This window comes from Coregonus clupeaformis, chromosome 29 (genome assembly GCF_020615455.1).
Source record: "Coregonus clupeaformis isolate EN_2021a chromosome 29, ASM2061545v1, whole genome shotgun sequence".
In the NCBI taxonomy this organism is placed as follows: Eukaryota; Metazoa; Chordata; class Actinopteri; order Salmoniformes; family Salmonidae; genus Coregonus; species Coregonus clupeaformis.
This window is the reverse complement of record NC_059220.1, coordinates 45,866,523-45,885,403: the sequence shown is the minus strand read 5'-3', so window position 1 is coordinate 45,885,403 and position 18,881 is coordinate 45,866,523. Positions and strand designations below refer to the sequence as shown.

The window sequence follows — 18,881 nt, the reverse complement described above, 5'->3', positions numbered from 1 at the left end:
GGTATTTATAAAGTACTAGAACAAAACCTGTTGTCTAGGAACAAGACCCTGAGCTGGTATTTATAAAGGAGTAGAACAACACCTGTTTTCTAGGAACAAGACCCTGAGCTGGTATTTATAAAGGAGTAGGATAAAACCTGTTGCCTAGGAACAAGACCCTGAGCTGGTATTTATAAAGGAGTAGGACAAAACCTGTTGTCTAGGAACAAGACCCTGAGCTGGTATTTATAAAGGAGTAGAACAAAACCTGTTGTCTAGGAACAAGACCCTGAGCTGGTATTTATAAAGTACTAGAACAAAACCTGTTGTCTAGGAACAAGACCCTGAGCTGGTATTTATAAAGGAGTAGAACAACACCTGTTTTCTAGGAACAAGACCCTGAGCTGGTATTTATAAAGGAGTAGGATAAAACCTGTTGTCTAGGAACAAGACCCTGAGCTGGTATTTATAAAGGAGTAGAACAACACCTGTTGTCTAGGAACAAGACCCTAAGCTGGTATTTATAAAGGAGTAGAACAAAACCTGTTGTCTAGGAACAAGACCCTGAGCTGGTATTTATAAAGGAGTAGGACACAACCTGTTGTCTAGGAACAAGACCCTGAGCTGGTATTTATAAAGGAGTAGAACAAAACCTGTTGTCTAGGAACAAGACCCTGAGCTGGTATTTATAAAGTACTAGAACAAAACCTGTTGTCTAGGAACAAGACCCTGAGCTGGTATTTATAAAGGAGTAGAACAACACCTGTTTTCTAGGAACAAGACCCTGAGCTGGTATTTATAAAGGAGTAGGATAAAACCTGTTGTCTAGGAACAAGACCCTGAGCTGGTATTTATAAAGGAGTAGGACAAAACCTGTTGTCTAGGAACAAGACCCTGAGCTGGTATTTATAAAGGAGTAGAACAAAACCTGTTGTCTAGGAACAAGACCCTGAGCTGGTATTTATAAAGTACTAGAACAAAACCTGTTGTCTAGGAACAAGACCCTGAGCTGGTGTTTATAAAGGAGTAGAACAACACCTGTTTTCTAGGAACAAGACCCTGAGCTGGTATTTATAAAGGAGTAGAACAACACCTGTTGTCTAGGAACAAGACCCTAAGCTGGTATTTATAAAGGAGTAGAACAAAACCTGTTGTCTAGGAACAAGACCCTGAGCTGGTATTTATAAAGGAGTAGGACACAACCTGTTGTCTAGGAACAAGACCCTGAGCTGGTATTTATAAAGGAGTAGAACAAAACCTGTTGTCTAGGAACAAGACCCTGAGCTGGTATTTATAAAGTACTAGAGCAAAACCTGTTGTCTAGGAACAAGACCCTGAGCTGGTATTTATAAAGGAGTAGAACAACACCTGTTTTCTAGGAACAAGACCCTGAGCTGGTATTTATAAAGGAGTAGGATAAAACCTGTTGTCTAGGAACAAGACCCTGAGCTGGTATTTATAAAGGAGTAGGACAAAACCTGTTGTCTAGGAACAAGACCCTGAGCTGGTATTTATAAAGGAGTAGAACAAAACATGTTGTCTAGGAACAAGACACTGATCTGGTATTTATAAAGGAGTAGGACAAAACCTGTTGTCTAGGAACAAGACCCTGAGCTGGTATTTATAAAGGAGTAGAACAAAACCTGTTGTCTAGGAACAAGACCCTGAGCTGGTATTTATAAAGGACTAGAACAACACCTGTTTTCTAGGAACAAGACCCTGAGCTGGTATTTATAAAGGAGTAGAATAAAACCTGTTGTCTAGGAACAAGACCCTGAGCTGGTATTTATAAAGTAGTAGAACAAAAACTGTTGTCTAGGAACAAGACCCTGAGCTGGTATTTATAAAGGAATTAGAACAACACCTGTTTTCTAGGAACAAGACACTGAGCTGGTATTTATAAAGGAGTAGAACAAACCTGTTGTCTAGGAACAAGACCCTGAGCTGGTATTTATAAAGGAGTAGGACAAAACCTGTTGTCTAGGAACAAGACCCTGAGCTGGTATTTATAAAGGAGTAGAACAACACCTGTTTTCTAGGAACAAGACCCTGAGCTGGTATTTATAAAGGAGTAGGATAAAACCTGTTTTCTAGGAACTAGACCCTGAGCTGGTATTTATAAAGGAGTAGAACAACACCTGTTGTCTAGGAACAAGACCCTGAGCTGGTATTTATAAAGGAGTAGAACAACACCTGTTGTCTAGGAACAAGACCCTGAGCTGGTATTTATAAAGGACTAGAACAACACCTGTTTTCTAGGAACAAGACCCTGAGCTGGTATTTATAAAGGAGTAGAATAAAACCTGTTGTCTAGGAACAAGACCCTGAGCTGGTATTTATAAAGTAGTAGAACAAAAACTGTTGTCTAGGAACAAGACCCTGAGCTGGTATTTATAAAGGAATTAGAACAACACCTGTTTTCTAGGAACAAGACACTGAGCTGGTATTTATAAAGGAGTAGAACAAACCTGTTGTCTAGGAACAAGACCCTGAGCTGGTATTTATAAAGGAGTAGGACAAAACCTGTTGTCTAGGAACAAGACCCTGAGCTGGTATTTATAAAGGAGTAGAACAACACCTGTTTTCTAGGAACAAGACCCTGAGCTGGTATTTATAAAGGAGTAGGATAAAACCTGTTTTCTAGGAACTAGACCCTGAGCTGGTATTTATAAAGGAGTAGAACAACACCTGTTGTCTAGGAACAAGACCCTAAGCTGGTATTTATAAAGGAGTAGAACAAAACCTGTTGTCTAGGAACAAGACCCTGAGCTGGTATTTATAAAGGAGTAGGACACAACCTGTTGTCTAGGAACAAGACCCTGAGCTGGTATTTATAAAGGAGTAGAACAAAACCTGTTGTCTAGGAACAAGACCCTGAGCTGGTATTTATAAAGTACTAGAACAAAACCTGTTGTCTAGGAACAAGACCCTGAGCTGGTATTTATAAAGGAGTAGAACAACACCTGTTTTCTAGGAACAAGACCCTGAGCTGGTATTTATAAAGGAGTAGGATAAAACCTGTTGTCTAGGAACAAGACCCTGAGCTGGTATTTATAAAGGAGTAGGACAAAACCTGTTGTCTAGGAACAAGACCCTGAGCTGGTATTTATAAAGGAGTAGAACAAAACATGTTGTCTAGGAACAAGACACTGAGCTGGTATTTATAAAGGAGTAGGACAAAACCTGTTGTCTAGGAACAAGACCCTGAGCTGGTATTTATAAAGGAGTAGAACAAAACCTGTTGTCTAGGAACAAGACCCTGAGCTGGTATTTATAAAGGACTAGAACAACACCTGTTTTCTAGGAACAAGACCCTGAGCTGGTATTTATAAAGGAGTAGAATAAAACCTGTTGTCTAGGAACAAGACCCTGAGCTGGTATTTATAAAGGAATTAGAACAACACCTGTTTTCTAGGAACAAGACACTGAGCTGGTATTTATAAAGGAGTAGGACAAAACCTGTTGTCTAGGAACAAGACCATGAGCTGGTATTTATAAAGGAGTAGGACAAAACCTGTTGTCTAGGAACAAGACCCTGAGCTGGTATTTATAAAGAAGTAGGACAAAACCTGTTGTCTAGGAACAAGACCCTGAGCTGGTATTTATAAAGGAGTAGGACAAAACATGTTGTCTAGGAACAAGACACTGAGCTGGTATTTATAAAGGAGTAGAACAAACCTGTTGTCTAGGAACAAGACCCTGAGCTGGTATTTATAAAGGAGTAGGACAAAACCTGTTGTCTAGGAACAAGACCCTGAGCTGGTATTTATAAAGGAGTAGAACAAAACCTGTTGTCTAGGAACAAGACCCTGAGCTGGTATTTATAAAGTACTAGAACAAAACCTGTTGTCTAGGAACAAGACCCTGAGCTGGTATTTATAAAGGAGTAGAACAACACCTGTTTTCTAGGAACAAGACCCTGAAATGGTATTTATAAAGGAGTAGGATAAAACCTGTTGTCTAGGAACAAGACCCTGAGCTGGTATTTATAAAGGAGTAGAACAACACCTGTTGTCTAGGAACAAGACCCTAAGCTGGTATTTATAAAGGAGTAGAACAAAACCTGTTGTCTAGGAACAAGACCCTGAGCTGGTATTTATAAAGGAGTAGGACACAACCTGTTGTCTAGGAACAAGACCCTGAGCTGGTATTTATAAAGGAGTAGAACAAAACCTGTTGTCTAGGAACAAGACCCTGAGCTGGTTTTTATAAAGTACTAGAACAAAACCTGTTGTCTAGGAACAAGACCCTGAGCTGGTATTTATAAAGGAGTAGAACAACACCTGTTTTCTAGGAACAAGACCCTGAGCTGGTATTTATAAAGGAGTAGGATAAAACCTGTTGTCTAGGAACAAGACCCTGAGCTGGTATTTATAAAGGAGTAGGACAAAACCTGTTGTCTAGGAACAAGACCCTGAGCTGGTATTTATAAAGGAGTAGAACAAAACATGTTGTCTCGGAACAAGACACTGAGCTGGTATTTATAAAGGAGTAGGACAAAACCTGTTGTCTAGGAACAAGACCCTTAGCTGGTATTTATAAAGGAGTAGAACAAAACCTGTTGTCTAGGAACAAGACCCTGAGCTGGTATTTATAAAGGACTAGAACAACACCTGTTTTCTAGGATCAAGACCCTGAGCTGGTATTTATAAAGGAGGAGAATAAAACCTGTTGTCTAGGAACAAGACCCTGAGCTGGTATTTATAAAGGAGTAGGACACAACCTGTTGTCTAGGAACAAGACCCTGAGCTGGTATTTATAAAGGAGTAGAACAAAACCTGTTGTCTAGGAACAAGACCCTGAGCTGGTATTTATAAAGTACTAGAACAAAACCTGTTGTCTAGGATCAAGACCCTGAGCTGGTATTTATAAAGGAGTAGAACAACACCTGTTTTCTAGGAACAAGACCCTGAGCTGGTATTTATAAAGGAGTAGGATAAAACCTGTTGTCTAGGAACAAGACCCTGAGCTGGTATTTATAAAGGAGTAGGACAAAACCTGTTGTCTAGGAACAAGACCCTGAGCTGGTATTTATAAAGGAGTAGAACAAAACCTGTTGTCTAGGAACAAGACCCTGAGCTGGTATTTATAAAGGAGTAGAACAACACCTGTTTTCTAGGAACAAGACCCTGAAATGGTATTTATAAAGGAGTAGGATAAAACCTGTTGTCTAGGAACAAGACCCTGAGCTGGTATTTATAAAGGAGTAGAACAACACCTGTTGTCTAGGAACAAGACCCTAAGCTGGTATTTATAAAGGAGTAGAACAAAACCTGTTGTCTAGGAACAAGACCCTGAGCTGGTATTTATAAAGGAGTAGGACACAACCTGTTGTCTAGGAACAAGACCCTGAGCTGGTATTTATAAAGGAGTAGAACAAAACCTGTTGTCTAGGAACAAGACCCTGAGCTGGTTTTTATAAAGTACTAGAACAAAACCTGTTGTCTAGGAACAAGACCCTGAGCTGGTATTTATAAAGGAGTAGAACAACACCTGTTTTCTAGGAACAAGACCCTGAGCTGGTATTTATAAAGGAGTAGGATAAAACCTGTTGTCTAGGAACAAGACCCTGAGCTGGTATTTATAAAGGAGTAGGACAAAACCTGTTGTCTAGGAACAAGACCCTGAGCTGGTATTTATAAAGGAGTAGAACAAAACATGTTGTCTCGGAACAAGACACTGAGCTGGTATTTATAAAGGAGTAGGACAAAACCTGTTGTCTAGGAACAAGACCCTTAGCTGGTATTTATAAAGGAGTAGAACAAAACCTGTTGTCTAGGAACAAGACCCTGAGCTGGTATTTATAAAGGACTAGAACAACACCTGTTTTCTAGGATCAAGACCCTGAGCTGGTATTTATAAAGGAGGAGAATAAAACCTGTTGTCTAGGAACAAGACCCTGAGCTGGTATTTATAAAGGAGTAGGACACAACCTGTTGTCTAGGAACAAGACCCTGAGCTGGTATTTATAAAGGAGTAGAACAAAACCTGTTGTCTAGGAACAAGACCCTGAGCTGGTATTTATAAAGTACTAGAACAAAACCTGTTGTCTAGGAACAAGACCCTGAGCTGGTATTTATAAAGGAGTAGAACAACACCTGTTTTCTAGGAACAAGACCCTGAGCTGGTATTTATAAAGGAGTAGGATAAAACCTGTTGTCTAGGAACAAGACCCTGAGCTGGTATTTATAAAGGAGTAGGACAAAACCTGTTGTCTAGGAACAAGACCCTGAGCTGGTATTTATAAAGGAGTAGAACAAAACCTGTTGTCTAGGAACAAGACACTGAGCTGGTATTTATAAAGGAGTAGGACAAAACCTGTTGTCTAGGAACAAGAACCTGAGCTGGTATTTATAAAGGAGTAGAACAAAACCTGTTGTCTAGGAACAAGACCCTGAGCTGGTATTTATAAAGGAGTAGAACAACACCTGTTTTCTAGGAACAAGACCCTGAGCTGGTATTTATAAAGGAGCAGGACAAAACCTGTTGTCTAGGAACAAGACCCTGAGCTGGTATTTATAAAGGAGTAGAACAAAACCTGTTGTCTAGGAACAAGACCCTGAGCTGGTATTTATAAAGGAGTAGGACAAAACCTGCTGTCTAGGAACAAGTCCCTGAGGTGGTATTTATGAAGGAGTAGGACAAAACCTGTTGTCTAGGAACAAGACCCTGAGCTGGTATTTATAAAGGAGTAGAACAAAACCTGTTGTCTAGGAACAAGACCCTGAGCTGGTATTTATAAAGGAGTAGAACAAAACCTGTTGTCTAGGAACAAGACCCTGAGCTGGTATTTATAAAGGAGTAGAACAAAACCTGTTGTCTAGGAACAAGACCCTGAGCTGGTATTTATAAAGGAGTAGAACAAAACCTGTTGTCTAGGAACAAGACCCTGAGCTGGTATTTATAAAGGAGTAGAACACAACATGTTGTCTAGGAACAAGACACTGAGCTGGTATTTATAAAGGAGTAGGACAAAACATGTTGTCTAGGAACAAGACCCTGAGCTGGTATTTATAAAGGAGTAGAACAAAACCTGTTGTCTAGGAACAAGACCCTGAGCTGGTATTTATAAAGGAGTAGGACAAAACCTCTTGTCTAGGAACAAGACCCTGAGCTGGTATTTATAAAGGAGTAGAACAAAACATGTTGTCTAGGAACAAGACCCTGAGCTGGTATTTATAAAGTAGTAGAACAAAACCTGTTGTCTAGGAACAAGACCCTGAGCTGGTATTTATAAAGGAGTAGAACAACACCTGTTTTCTAGGAACAAGACCCTGAGCTGGTATTTATAAAGGAGTAGGACAAAACCTGTTGTCTAGGAACAAGACCCTGAGCTGGTATTTATAAAGGAGTAGAACAAAACCTGTTGTCTAGGAACAAGACCCTGAGCTGGTATTTATAAAGGAGTAGAACAAAACCTGTTGTCTAGGAACTAGACCCTGATCTGGTATTTATAAAGGAGTAGGACAAAACCTGTTGTCTAGGAACAAGGCCCTGAGATGATATTTATAAAGGAGTAGGACAAAACCTGTTGTCTAGGAACAAGACCCTGAGCTGGTATTTATAAAGGAGTAGAACAAAACCTGTTGTCTAGGAACAAGACCCTGAGCTGGTATTTATAAAGTAGTAGAACAAAACCTGTTGTCTAGGAACAAGACCCTGAGCTGGTATTTATAAAGGAATTAGAACAACACCTGTTTTCTAGGAACAAGACACTGAGCTGGTATTTATAAAGGAGTAGGACAAAACCTGTTGTCTAGGAACAAGACCATGAGCTGGTATTTATAAAGGAGTAGGACAAAACCTGTTGTCTAGGAACAAGACCCTGAGCTGGTATTTATAAAGGAGTAGGACAAAACCTGTTGTCTAGGAACAAGACCCTGAGCTGGTATTTATAAAGGAGTAGGACAAAACCTGTTGTCTAGGAACAAGACCCTGAGCTGGTATTTATAAAGGAGTAGGACAAAACCTGTTGTCTAGGAACAAGACCCTGAGCTGGTATTTATAAAGGAGTAGAACAAAACCTGTTGTCTAGGAACAAGAACCTGGGCTGGTATTTATAAAGGAGTAGAACAAAACCTGTTGTCTAGGAACAAGAACCTGGGCTGGTATTTATAAAGGAATTAGAACAACACCTGTTTTCTAGGAACAAGACACTGAGCTGGTATTTATAAAGGAGTACGACAAAACCTGTTGTCTAGGAACAAGACCATGAGCTGGTATTTATAAAGGAGTAGGACAAAACCTGTTGTCTAGGAACAAGACCCTGAGCTGGTATTTATAAAGGAGTAGGACAAAACCTGTTGTCTAGGAACAAGACCCTGAGCTGGTATTTATAAAGGAGTAGGACAAAACCTGTTGTCTAGGAACAAGACCCTGAGCTGGTATTTATAAAGGAGTAGGACAAAACCTGTTGTCTAGGAACAAGACCCTGAGCTGGTATTTATAAAGGAGTAGAACAAAACCTGTTGTCTAGGAACAATACCCTGAGCTGGTATTTATATAGGAGTAGGACAAATCCTGTTGTCTAGGAACAAGACCCTGAGCTGGTATTTATAAAGGAGTAGGACAAAACATGTTGTCTAGGAACAAGACCATGAGCTGGTATTTATAAAGGAGTAGAACAAAACCTGTTGTCTAGGAACAAGACCCTGAGCTGGTATTTATAAAGTAGTAGAACAAAACCTGTTGTCTAGGAACAAGACCCTGAGCTGATATTTATAAAGGAGTAGGACAAAACCTGTTTTCTAGGAACAAGACCCTGAGCTGGTATTTATAAAGGAGTAGGACAAAACCTGTTGTCTAGGAACAAGACCCTGAGCTGGTATTTATAAAGGAGTAGAACAAAACCTGTTGTCTAGGAACAAGACCCTGAGCTGGTATTTATATAGGAGTAGGACAAATCCTGTTGTCTAGGAACAAGACCCTGAGCTGGTATTTATAAAGGAGTAGGACAAATCTTGTTGTCTAGGAACAAGACCCTGAGCTGGTATTTATAAAGGAGTAGAACAAAACATGTTGTCTAGGAACAAGACCCTGAGCTGGTATTTATAAAGTAGTAGAACAAAACCTGTTGTCTAGGAACAAGACCCTGAGCTGGTATTTATAAAGGAGTAGAACAACACCTGTTTTCTAGGAACAAGACCCTGAGCTGGTATTTATAAAGGAGTAGGACAAAACCTGTTGTCTAGGAACAAGACCCTGAGCTGGTATTTATAAAGGAGTAGAACAAAACCTGTTGTCTAGGAACAAGACCCTGAGCTGGTATTTATAAAGGAGTAGAACAAAACCTGTTGTCTAGGAACTAGACCCTGAGCTGGTATTTATAAAGGAGTAGGACAAAACCTGTTGTCTAGGAACAAGGCCCTGAGCTGATATTTATAAAGGAGTAGGACAAAACCTGTTGTCTAGGAACAAGACCCTGAGCTGGTATTTATAAAGGAGTAGAACAAAACCTGTTGTCTAGGAACAAGAACCTGAGCTGGTATTTATAAAGGAGTAGGACAAAACCTGTTGTCTAGGAACAAGACCCTGAGCTGGTATTTATAAAGGAGTAGGACAAAACCTGTTGTCTAGGAACAAGACCCTGAGCTGATATTTATAAAGTACTAGAACAAAACCTGTTGTCTAGGAACAAGACCCTGAGCTGGTATTTATAAAAGAGTAGGACAAAACCTGTTGTCTAGGAACAAGACCCTGAGCTGATATTTACTGCATCACCAAGAATAAATGTTGACACATTTAGCTTTGATGTGAGTGCCTTAACAATTATTTAAAAAAACAAGCATGCTATTGATGATTAATCTGTTACAAATTATAGTTGGCTTCACAGAATCTATCATGAGTCTGGGCTTTAGCAGCGACAAGCCTAATGAAATGAGTCTCCTTCATTGATCTGTTCTGGTAATTCAGAAGGAGCGATCTACATCCTACACACTGTTGTTGGACATTGGTATAGATGTATTATTTGCAATTACCATCAGCCAGAATGCTGACAACAAATTGAAGACATGAATTCTGCTATCTGCATTGCAGTGGGCCCTGGTCAAAAGCAGTGTACTATATAGTGAATCGGGTGCCCTTTCAGACACACCCATTATTATTATTATTATTATTATTATTATTATTATTATTATTATTATTATTATTATTATTATTATTATTATTATTATACGAGAAGACAAACCTGCGGTAAGTAAGTGTTTGAGAAACAACAGCAAAAATATAAAAGATATGTGTTGATCTATGGAAGAAAGGCAATTACATAAGAAGATGAAGTGGTTTTGGGAGAAAAAAAACCCATCATAATTCAAAATGTGCATGAGATGCTTTGGTTAAATTTGTTAAGTTGAAACAGAAATACTAGCATGAATAAAGGGGCACTAATCTGAACCGGTCCTTTTTAAAGTAGGCTAATTCTGGGAATAGCCTGCTGAAATCTAACATGAGGGCTTTAACAACAGGGCCTTGTTCAAAGATAGCTGGGCAAGGTTTAAGACACAGCGCGTTTTAGAGCATTTAGAGGAAGAAAAAAAAACGACTCTCACAAAGGAACAGGATGCAACAAAACATAGAACATCCATCCAGCGTAAAACTACCGACAAAATCATCCTTATCAAAATAAAGAAGCTGTTGATTCAGAACCCAGAGGACAGTGGTCCAGGAAGCTCTGTGACTTTCCGTCTGTGTCCCAAATGGCACCCTATTCCCTATAAAGTGCACTATTGGCTCTGGTCAAAAGTAGTGCACTACGTAGCAAATAAGGTGCCGTTTGGGACGCTTCCTCCATGTTCATTATTGGAGGGATTGAACAGGAAGCGGTCGTGCTAGTGTTGTGATTAGATGAACCTCACTGTTCTGGACAGGGCTCTATTTAAACAAAGCCTAGCAGATGTCCTTCAGGAGATAACAGATAGAACAGCTATCTCCATGAGTTGTTTACTCCTGCAGCCGGGGACAGCCAGGGATAGACATTATCTAGCAAATATGTGCACTGGATCTTCTTGATCCCGTAGAAAATGTAAGAAATAAATATTATAGCTGTATTTTGAAAAACCAACCTACTTCTCAAAATGTTAGTCGACATGTCTCAACATTGATAGTCACAAACTAGCTAACCTTGACCCAAAAATATGTCTACACATTATTTATTTTTTATAAAATCCTAGAGTTTAAAATGATATTTGCACTTTAGCTAAGCATTCAATTGTCATCCAACCCTAACAATGCGATGTAGACCTAATGCAACCTCCAAAAGGAAAAAAATGCAAATAGCAACAGACCCCCAAAATATTTGCATGTGATTCTTTGGAGTTTAGGTTAGATTCCTACCATAGTGTAGTTGTGGGCCACTTTGAGCAAATCCATGCATCCCTGGGCATCAGCGAAGGAGTGTATCCCCAGGCAGTTAGATGGATGGAGTTGTTTCATAAGGAAGTTACAGCAAACGTCAATGACCTGTGAGAGCTGTAGAAGGCAGGCTGCAGCCAATAAACTCTCTATGGTCTCCTCCTTCAATTCAAGGACACCTGGAACATTAACAAGATATGTTGTTACAGAGAACAATGGAAGCAGAGCTCAGTATGAGCTGCAAAAACATCACCAGACCTGGGGCTCAAGGGGATAAAATACCCCAAAACATCACCAGGCCTGGGGCACAAGGGAGAAAATACCCCAAAACATCACCAGGCCTGGGGCACAGGGGATAAAATACCCCAAAACATCACCTGACCTGGGGCACAGGGGATAAAATACCCCAAAACATCACCAGGCCTGGGGCACAAGGGAGAAAATACCCCAAAACATCACCAGACCTGGGGCACAAGGGAGAAAATACCCCAAAACATCACCAGGCCTGGGGCACAGGGGATAAAATACCCCAAAACATCACCAGACCTGGGGCACAAGGGAGAAAATACCCCAAAACATCACCAGGCCTGGGGCACAGGAGATAAAATACCCCAAAACATCACCAGGCCTGGGGCACAGGGGATAAAATACCCCAAAACATCACCAGGCCTGGGGCACAAGGGAGAAAATACCCCAAAACATCACCTGACCTGGGGCACAGGGGATAAAATACCCCAAAACATCACCAGGCCTGGGGCACAAGGGAGAAAATACCCCAAAACATCACCAGACATGGGGCACAGGGGATAAAATACCCCAAAACATCTCCAGGTCTGAGGCACAGGAGAGAAAATACCCCAAAACATATCCAGGCCTGGGGCACAGGGGAGAACATGCCTAAAAGATTGACAGACGTGTAGATTTGATGCTGCCCTTTTTGCACCAGCCAGCTCCATGGGTATTACAGTATGGATACATTCAAATGGCACCCTATTCCTAATTTAGCCCTATGGGCCCTGGTCAAAAGTAGTGCACTATATAGATAATAGGGTACCATTTGAGACACATAAATGAGTGATGAGCAGTACTCACCAGTGTATGCAAAGTGGACCAGAGATCTCAAGGCTTCTGGATCCACCCCCTCCATCTTGATCTCCTCCTGTTTGGCCTCTCTCACATCGCTGGTGAACATGGCAGCAAAGTAGTCAGATACCGCACTGAGAACCAGTCTGTATAGGACAACACCAACAAGGTGGTGGTCAGAAAACACACTGAGGACCAGCCTGCACACAGCAACAACCAGCAAATAAATCAGAGGGCCCATCCCAAACGGCACGCTATTCCCTATTTAGTGCACTACTCTCTGGTCAAAAGTAGTGCACTATACACAAAAACTATAGAGGGATTAGGGGTGCCATTTGGGACACACACAGACACTGCATTGAGGATCAGTCTGCACACACAACACAACAACAGCCATGTGTTGATGTCTTCATATGTATTGATTATCCGTTACAGAATGGCATGCTGTGAGGGAGCTGAGAGGGAGCTGAGAGGGAACTGAGAGGGAGCTGTGAGAGAACTGAGAGGGAGCTGAGAGGGAACTGAGAGGGAGATGTGAGGGAGATGTGAGGGAGATGTGAGGGAGATGAGAGGGAGCTGTGAGGGAGATGTGAGGGAGTTGTGAGGGAGCTGAGAGGGAGCTGTGAGGGAGCTGTGAGGGAGCTGTGAGGGAGCTGTGAGGGAGCTGTGAGGGAGCTGAGAGGGAGTTGTGGGGGAGCTGTGAGGGAGCTGAGAGGGAGCTGTGAGGGAGCTGTGAGGGAGATGTGAGGGAGCTGAGAGGGAACTGTGAGGGAGATGTGAGGGAGCTGAGAGGGAGATGTGAGGGAGTTGTGAGGGAGCTGAGAGGGAGCTGTGAGGGAGCTGTGAGGGAGATGAGAGGGAGATGTGAGGTAGCTGTGAGGGAGATGTGAGGGAGCTGAGAGGGAGCTGTGAGGGAGATGTGAGGGAGCTGAGAGGGAGCTGTGAGGGAGATGAGAGGGAGCTGAGAGGGAGATGTGAGGGGGCTGTGAGGGAGATGTGAGGGAGATGAGAGGGAGCTGTGAGGGAGATGTGAGGGAGTTGTGAGGGAGATGAGAGGGAGCTGAGAGGGAGCTGAGAGGGAGCTGTGAGGGAGCTGAGAGGGAACTGTGAGGGAGATGTGAGGGAGATGTGAGGGAGATGTGAGGGAGCTGAGAGGGAGCTGTGAGGGAACTGAGAGGGAGCTGTGAGGGAGCTGAGAGGGAGCTGAGAGGGAGCTGTGAGGGAACTGAGAGGGAGATGTGAGGGAGATGTGAGGGAGATGTGAGGGAGATGAGAGGGAGCTGTGAGGGAGATGTTAGGGAGTTGTGAGGGAGCTGAGAGGGAGCTGAGAGGGAGCTGTGAGGGAGCTGTGAGGGAGCTGAGAGGGAGCTGAGAGGGAGTTGTGGGGGAGCTGTGAGGGAGCTGAGAGGGAGCTGTGAGGGAGCTGTGAGGGAGATGTGAGGGAGCTGAGAGGGAACTGTGAGGGAGATGTGAGGGAGATGAGAGGGAGATGTGAGGGAGTTGTGGGGGAGCTGTGAGGGAGCTGAGAGGGAACTGTGAGGGAGATGTGAGGGAGATGTGAGGGAGCTGAGAGGGAACTGTGAGGGAGATGAGAGGGAGCTGTGAGGGAGATGTTAGGGAGTTGTGAGGGAGCTGAGAGGGAGCTGTGAGGGAGCTGTGAGGGAGCTGAGAGGGAGATGTGAGGTAGCTGTGAGGGAGATGTGAGGGAGCTGAAAGGGAGCTGTGAGGGAGATGAGAGGGAGCTGAGAGGGAGATGTGAGGGGGCTGTGAGGGAGATGTGAGGGAGATGAGAGGGAGCTGTGAGGGAGTTGAGAGGGAGCTGTGAGTATACAGTATACCAGGTGGTATATCAGACAGACAGTATACCAGGTGGTATATCAGACAGACAGTATACCAGGTGGTATATCAGACAGACAGTATACCAGGTGGTATATCAGACAGACAGTATACCAGGTGGTATATCAGACAGACAGTATACCAGGTGGTATATCAGACAGACAGTATACCAGGTGGTATATCAGACAGACAGTATACCAGGTGGTATATCAGACAGACGGTATACCAGGTGGTATATCAGACAGACGGTATACCAGGTGGTATATCAGACAGACAGTATACCAGGTGGTATATCAGACAGACAGTATACCAGGTGGTATATCAGACAGACAGTATACCAGGTGGTATATCAGACAGACAGTATACCAGGTGGTATATCTGACAGACAGTATACCAGGTGGAATATCAGACAGACAGTATACCAGGTGGTATATCAGACAGACAGTATACCAGGTGGTATATCATCGAGCAGCACAGCCTGTTTGAGCAGTTATGGTGCCATGTTTTCAGATGTAGCCCACATCAGCTCAGTGATTTATAAGAAGATGGCGCCGACAGACATGGCAGATCTGCTTCTAGCTTCTAAGCAACTTTGCCGTTTTTTAAAGTTTTTTAGTTTTTGTTATTTCTTACACTATTATTATTATTATTATTATTATTATTATTATTATTATTATTATTAATTAGCCCAGAATGTTTTTTGTGTTATTACATACAGCCAGAAATAACTCTGGGATATCAGAGCGGCGGTAACTCACCAGCATTATGACCAGAAATGCGACTTTCCCAAATTGGATCCCCAGGGCAATTGAACTTATCCCAGAGGCTGCTCCAAGATGCCGCCAGTGGAGAAGAGGTATTCTGAGTGGACTTCTAGTCCGACTCAGGAGGTGCGCACACCATCCACAGCTTCCGAGTATTTTATTCGCTAATGTTCAGTCCCTGGACAATAAAGTACACGAGCTCATGGCGAGGATCTCCTTCTAGAGAGACATCAGGGACTGTAACGTACTCTGTTTCACGGAATCATGGCTCTCTCGGGATATACTGTCCCTGTCCATACAGCCAGCTGGGTTCTCAGTACATCGCGCAGACAGGAATAAAGAACTCTCCGGGTGGTGTATGTTTCGTGATTAACTACTCATGGTGTGATTGTGATAACGTACAGAAACTCAAGTCCCTTTGTTCACCCGACCTAGAATATCTCACAATCAAATTTTGACCTTATTACCTCCCAAGATAATTATCTTCAGTTATAGTCACAGCCGTTTATATTCCCCCTCAAGCCGATACCACAACGGCCCTCAAGGAACTACACTGGACTCTGTGCAAACTGGAAACCACATATCCTGAGACCGCATTTACTGTACCTGGGGATTTTAATAAAGCACATTTGAAGAAAACGGTACCAAAGTTTTATCAACACATCACCTGCAGTACTCGTGCTACAAAAACTCTCAACCAATGTTACTCTCCCTTCCGGGATGGCTAAAAGGCCCTCCCTTCAGCAAATCAGATCACGACCCTACGCTGCTCCTCCCTTTCTATAGGCAGAAACTATTCGCTATTCTATTCAACGCTGGTCTGACCAATCAGAATCCATGCTTCAAGATTGTTTTGATCACGCAGACTTGGAGATGTTCCGGGTTGCACCTGAGAATAACATCGACGTATGGATGGACACGGTGACCGAGTTCATCAGGAAGTGTATAGGGTATGTTCTTCCCACTGTGACTATTAAAACCTACCCAAACCAAAAACTGTGGTTAGATGGCAGCATTTGCGCAAAACTGAAAGCGTGAACCATCACATTTAACCACGGCAAGGTCACTAGCAATATGGTTGAATACAAACAGTGTAATCATTCCCTCCGTAAGGCAATCAAACAGGCAAAATGTCAGTACAGATACAAAGTGGAGTCGCAATTCAACGGCTCAGACATGAGACGTATGTGGCAGGGTCTACAGATAATCACGGACTACAAAAGGAAAACCAGCCGAAGTCTCGCTTCAATCACGGATTATAAAGGGAAAACCAGCTATGCCGCGGACACCAACGTCTTGCTCCCGGACAAGCTAAACTCCTTCTTCGCCCGCTTTGAGGATAACACAGTGCCACCGACGCAGCCCGCTCCCATGGGCTCTCCTTCTCCATGGTCGACGTGAGTAAGGCATTTAAGCGTGTTAACCCTCGCAAGGCTGCAGGCCCAGACGGCATCCCTAGCCCGCGTCCTCAGAGCATGCTCAGACCAGCTGGCTGGAGTGTTTACGGACATATTCAATCTCTCCCTATCCCAGTCTGCTGTCCCCACTTGCTTCAAGATGTCCACAATTGTTCCTGTATCCAAGAACGCAAAGGTAACTGAACTAAATGACTATCACCCCGTAGCACTCACTTCTATCATCATGAAGTGCTTTGAGAAGCTAGTTAAGCCAAAGATTCCAGCCACCCTAGTCATAGACTGTTCTCTCTGCTACCGCACGGCAAGCGGTACCAGAGCGGCAAGTCTAGATCCAAAAGGCTCCTTAACAGCTTCTACCCCCAAGCCATAAGACTCCTGAACAGCTAATCAAATGGCTACCCTGGCTATTTGCATTGCTTGAAATCATTGTTCTTCCTCTGTTAACCATGGTTACCTGCAAGAAAACATGTGCCGTCATCATTGCTTTGCACAAAAAGGGCTTCACAGGCAAGGATATTGCTGTTAGTAAGATTGCACCTCAATCAACCATTTATCGGATCATCAAGAACTTCAAGGAGAGAAGTTCAATTGTTGTGAATAAGGCGTCAGGGCGCCCAAGAAAGTCCAGCAAGTGCCAGGACCGTCTCCTAAAGTTGATTCAGCTGCGGGATCGGGGCACCACCAGTGCAGAGCTTGCTCAGGAATGGTAGCAGGCAGGTGTGAGTGCATCTGCACGCACAGTGAGGGGAAGACTTTTGGAAGATGGCCTGGTGTCAAGAAGGGCAAAAAAGAAGCCACTTCTCTCCAGGAAAAACATCAGGGACAGACTGATATTCTGCAAAAGGTTCAGGGATTGGACTGCTGAGGACTGGGGTAAAGTCATTTTCTCTGATGAATCCCCTTTCCGATTGTTTGCGGCATCCGGAAAACACCTTGTCCGGAGAAGACAAGGTGAGCGCTACCATCAGTCCTGTGTCATGCCAACAGTAAAGCATCCTGAGACCATTCATGTGTGGGGTTGCTTCTCAGCCAAGGGAGTGGGCTCACTCACCACTTTGCCTAAGAACACAGCCATGAATAAAGAATGGTACCAACACATCCTCCGAGAGCAACTTCTCCCAACCATCCAAGAACAGTTTGGTGACGACCAATGCCTTTTCCAGCATGATGGAGCACCTTGCCATAAGGCAAAAGTGATAACTAAGTGGCTCGGGGAACAAAACATAGACATTTTGGGTCCATGGCCAGGAAACTCCCCAAACCTTAATCAAATTGAGAACTGGTGGTCAAACCTCAAGAGGCGGGTAGACAAACAAAAACCCACAAACTCCAAGCATTGATTATGCAAGAATGGGCTGCCATCAGTCAGGATGTGGCCCAGAAGTTAATTGACAGCATGCCAGGGCGGATTGCAGAGGTCTTGAAAAAGAAGGGTCAACACTGCAAATATTGACTCTTTGCATAAACTTAATGTAATTGTCAATAAAAGCCTTTGACACTTATGGAATGCTTGTAATTATACTTCAGTATACCATAGTAACATCTGACAAAAATATCTCATAACACTGAAGCAGCGAACTTTTGTGAAGACCAATACTTGTGTCATTCTCAAAACTTTTGACCACGACTGTACTCTGTTAATTACCTCTACCTACATGTACATATTACCTCAATTACCTCGACTAACCTGTGACCCGCACACTGACTCTGTACCGGTACCACCTGTATATATCCCCGCTACCGTTATTTTACTGCTGCTCTTTAATTATTTATTATATTTATATAATATATAGTTATATAGTTATTTTATTTTTACTGATCAATTTTTTACTTAACACTTATTTTTCTTAAAACTGCATTGTTGGTTAAGGGCTTGTAAGTAAGAATTTCACTGTAAGGTCTACACCTGTGGTATTCGGCGCATGTGACAAATACAATTTGATTTGATTTGTTTTTGTATTTGCATACCGCCCCAATAGATCAACAGATGATGCAATCGCCATCGCGCTGCACACTGCCCTATCCCATCTGGACAAGAGGAATACCTATGTAAGAATGCTGTTCATTGACTATAGCTCAGCATTCAACACCATAGTACCCTCCAAGCTCATCATTAAGCTCGGGGCCCTGGGTCTGAACCCCGCCCTTTGCAACTGGGTCCTGGACTTCCTGACGGGCCGCCCCCAGCTGGTGAAGGTAGGAAACAACATCTCCACTTCGCTGATCCTCAACACTGGGGCCCCTCAAGGGTGTGTGCTCAGCCCCCTCCTGTACTCCCTGTTCACCCATGACTGCGTGGCCAAGCACGCCTCCAACTCAATCATCAAGTTTGCAGACGACACAACAGGCCTGATTACCAACAATGACTAGACAGCCTACAAGGAGGAGGTGAGGGACCTGGCGGAGTGGTGCCAGAAAAATACCCTCTCCCTCAACGTCAACAAAACAAAGG

The 18,881-nt window shown here is 43.2% G+C and overlaps 1 protein-coding gene across 2 annotated transcripts in view; it reads right to left on the bottom strand.

The window, feature by feature from the left end:
* Positions 1 to 18,881, bottom strand: part of LOC121587337 (kelch-like protein 4) — a 73,849-nt gene that overhangs the window by 20,949 nt on the left and 34,019 nt on the right. For both annotated transcript variants that reach the window (XM_041904242.2, XM_045209222.1), the window contains 2 exons: positions 12,421 to 12,557; positions 11,311 to 11,507 (listed from right to left, as the gene is read on the bottom strand). In XM_041904242.2, the coding sequence (XP_041760176.1) occupies positions 11,311 to 11,507; positions 12,421 to 12,557 (334 nt within the window). The remainder of the gene's footprint in view (positions 1 to 11,310; positions 11,508 to 12,420; positions 12,558 to 18,881) is intronic.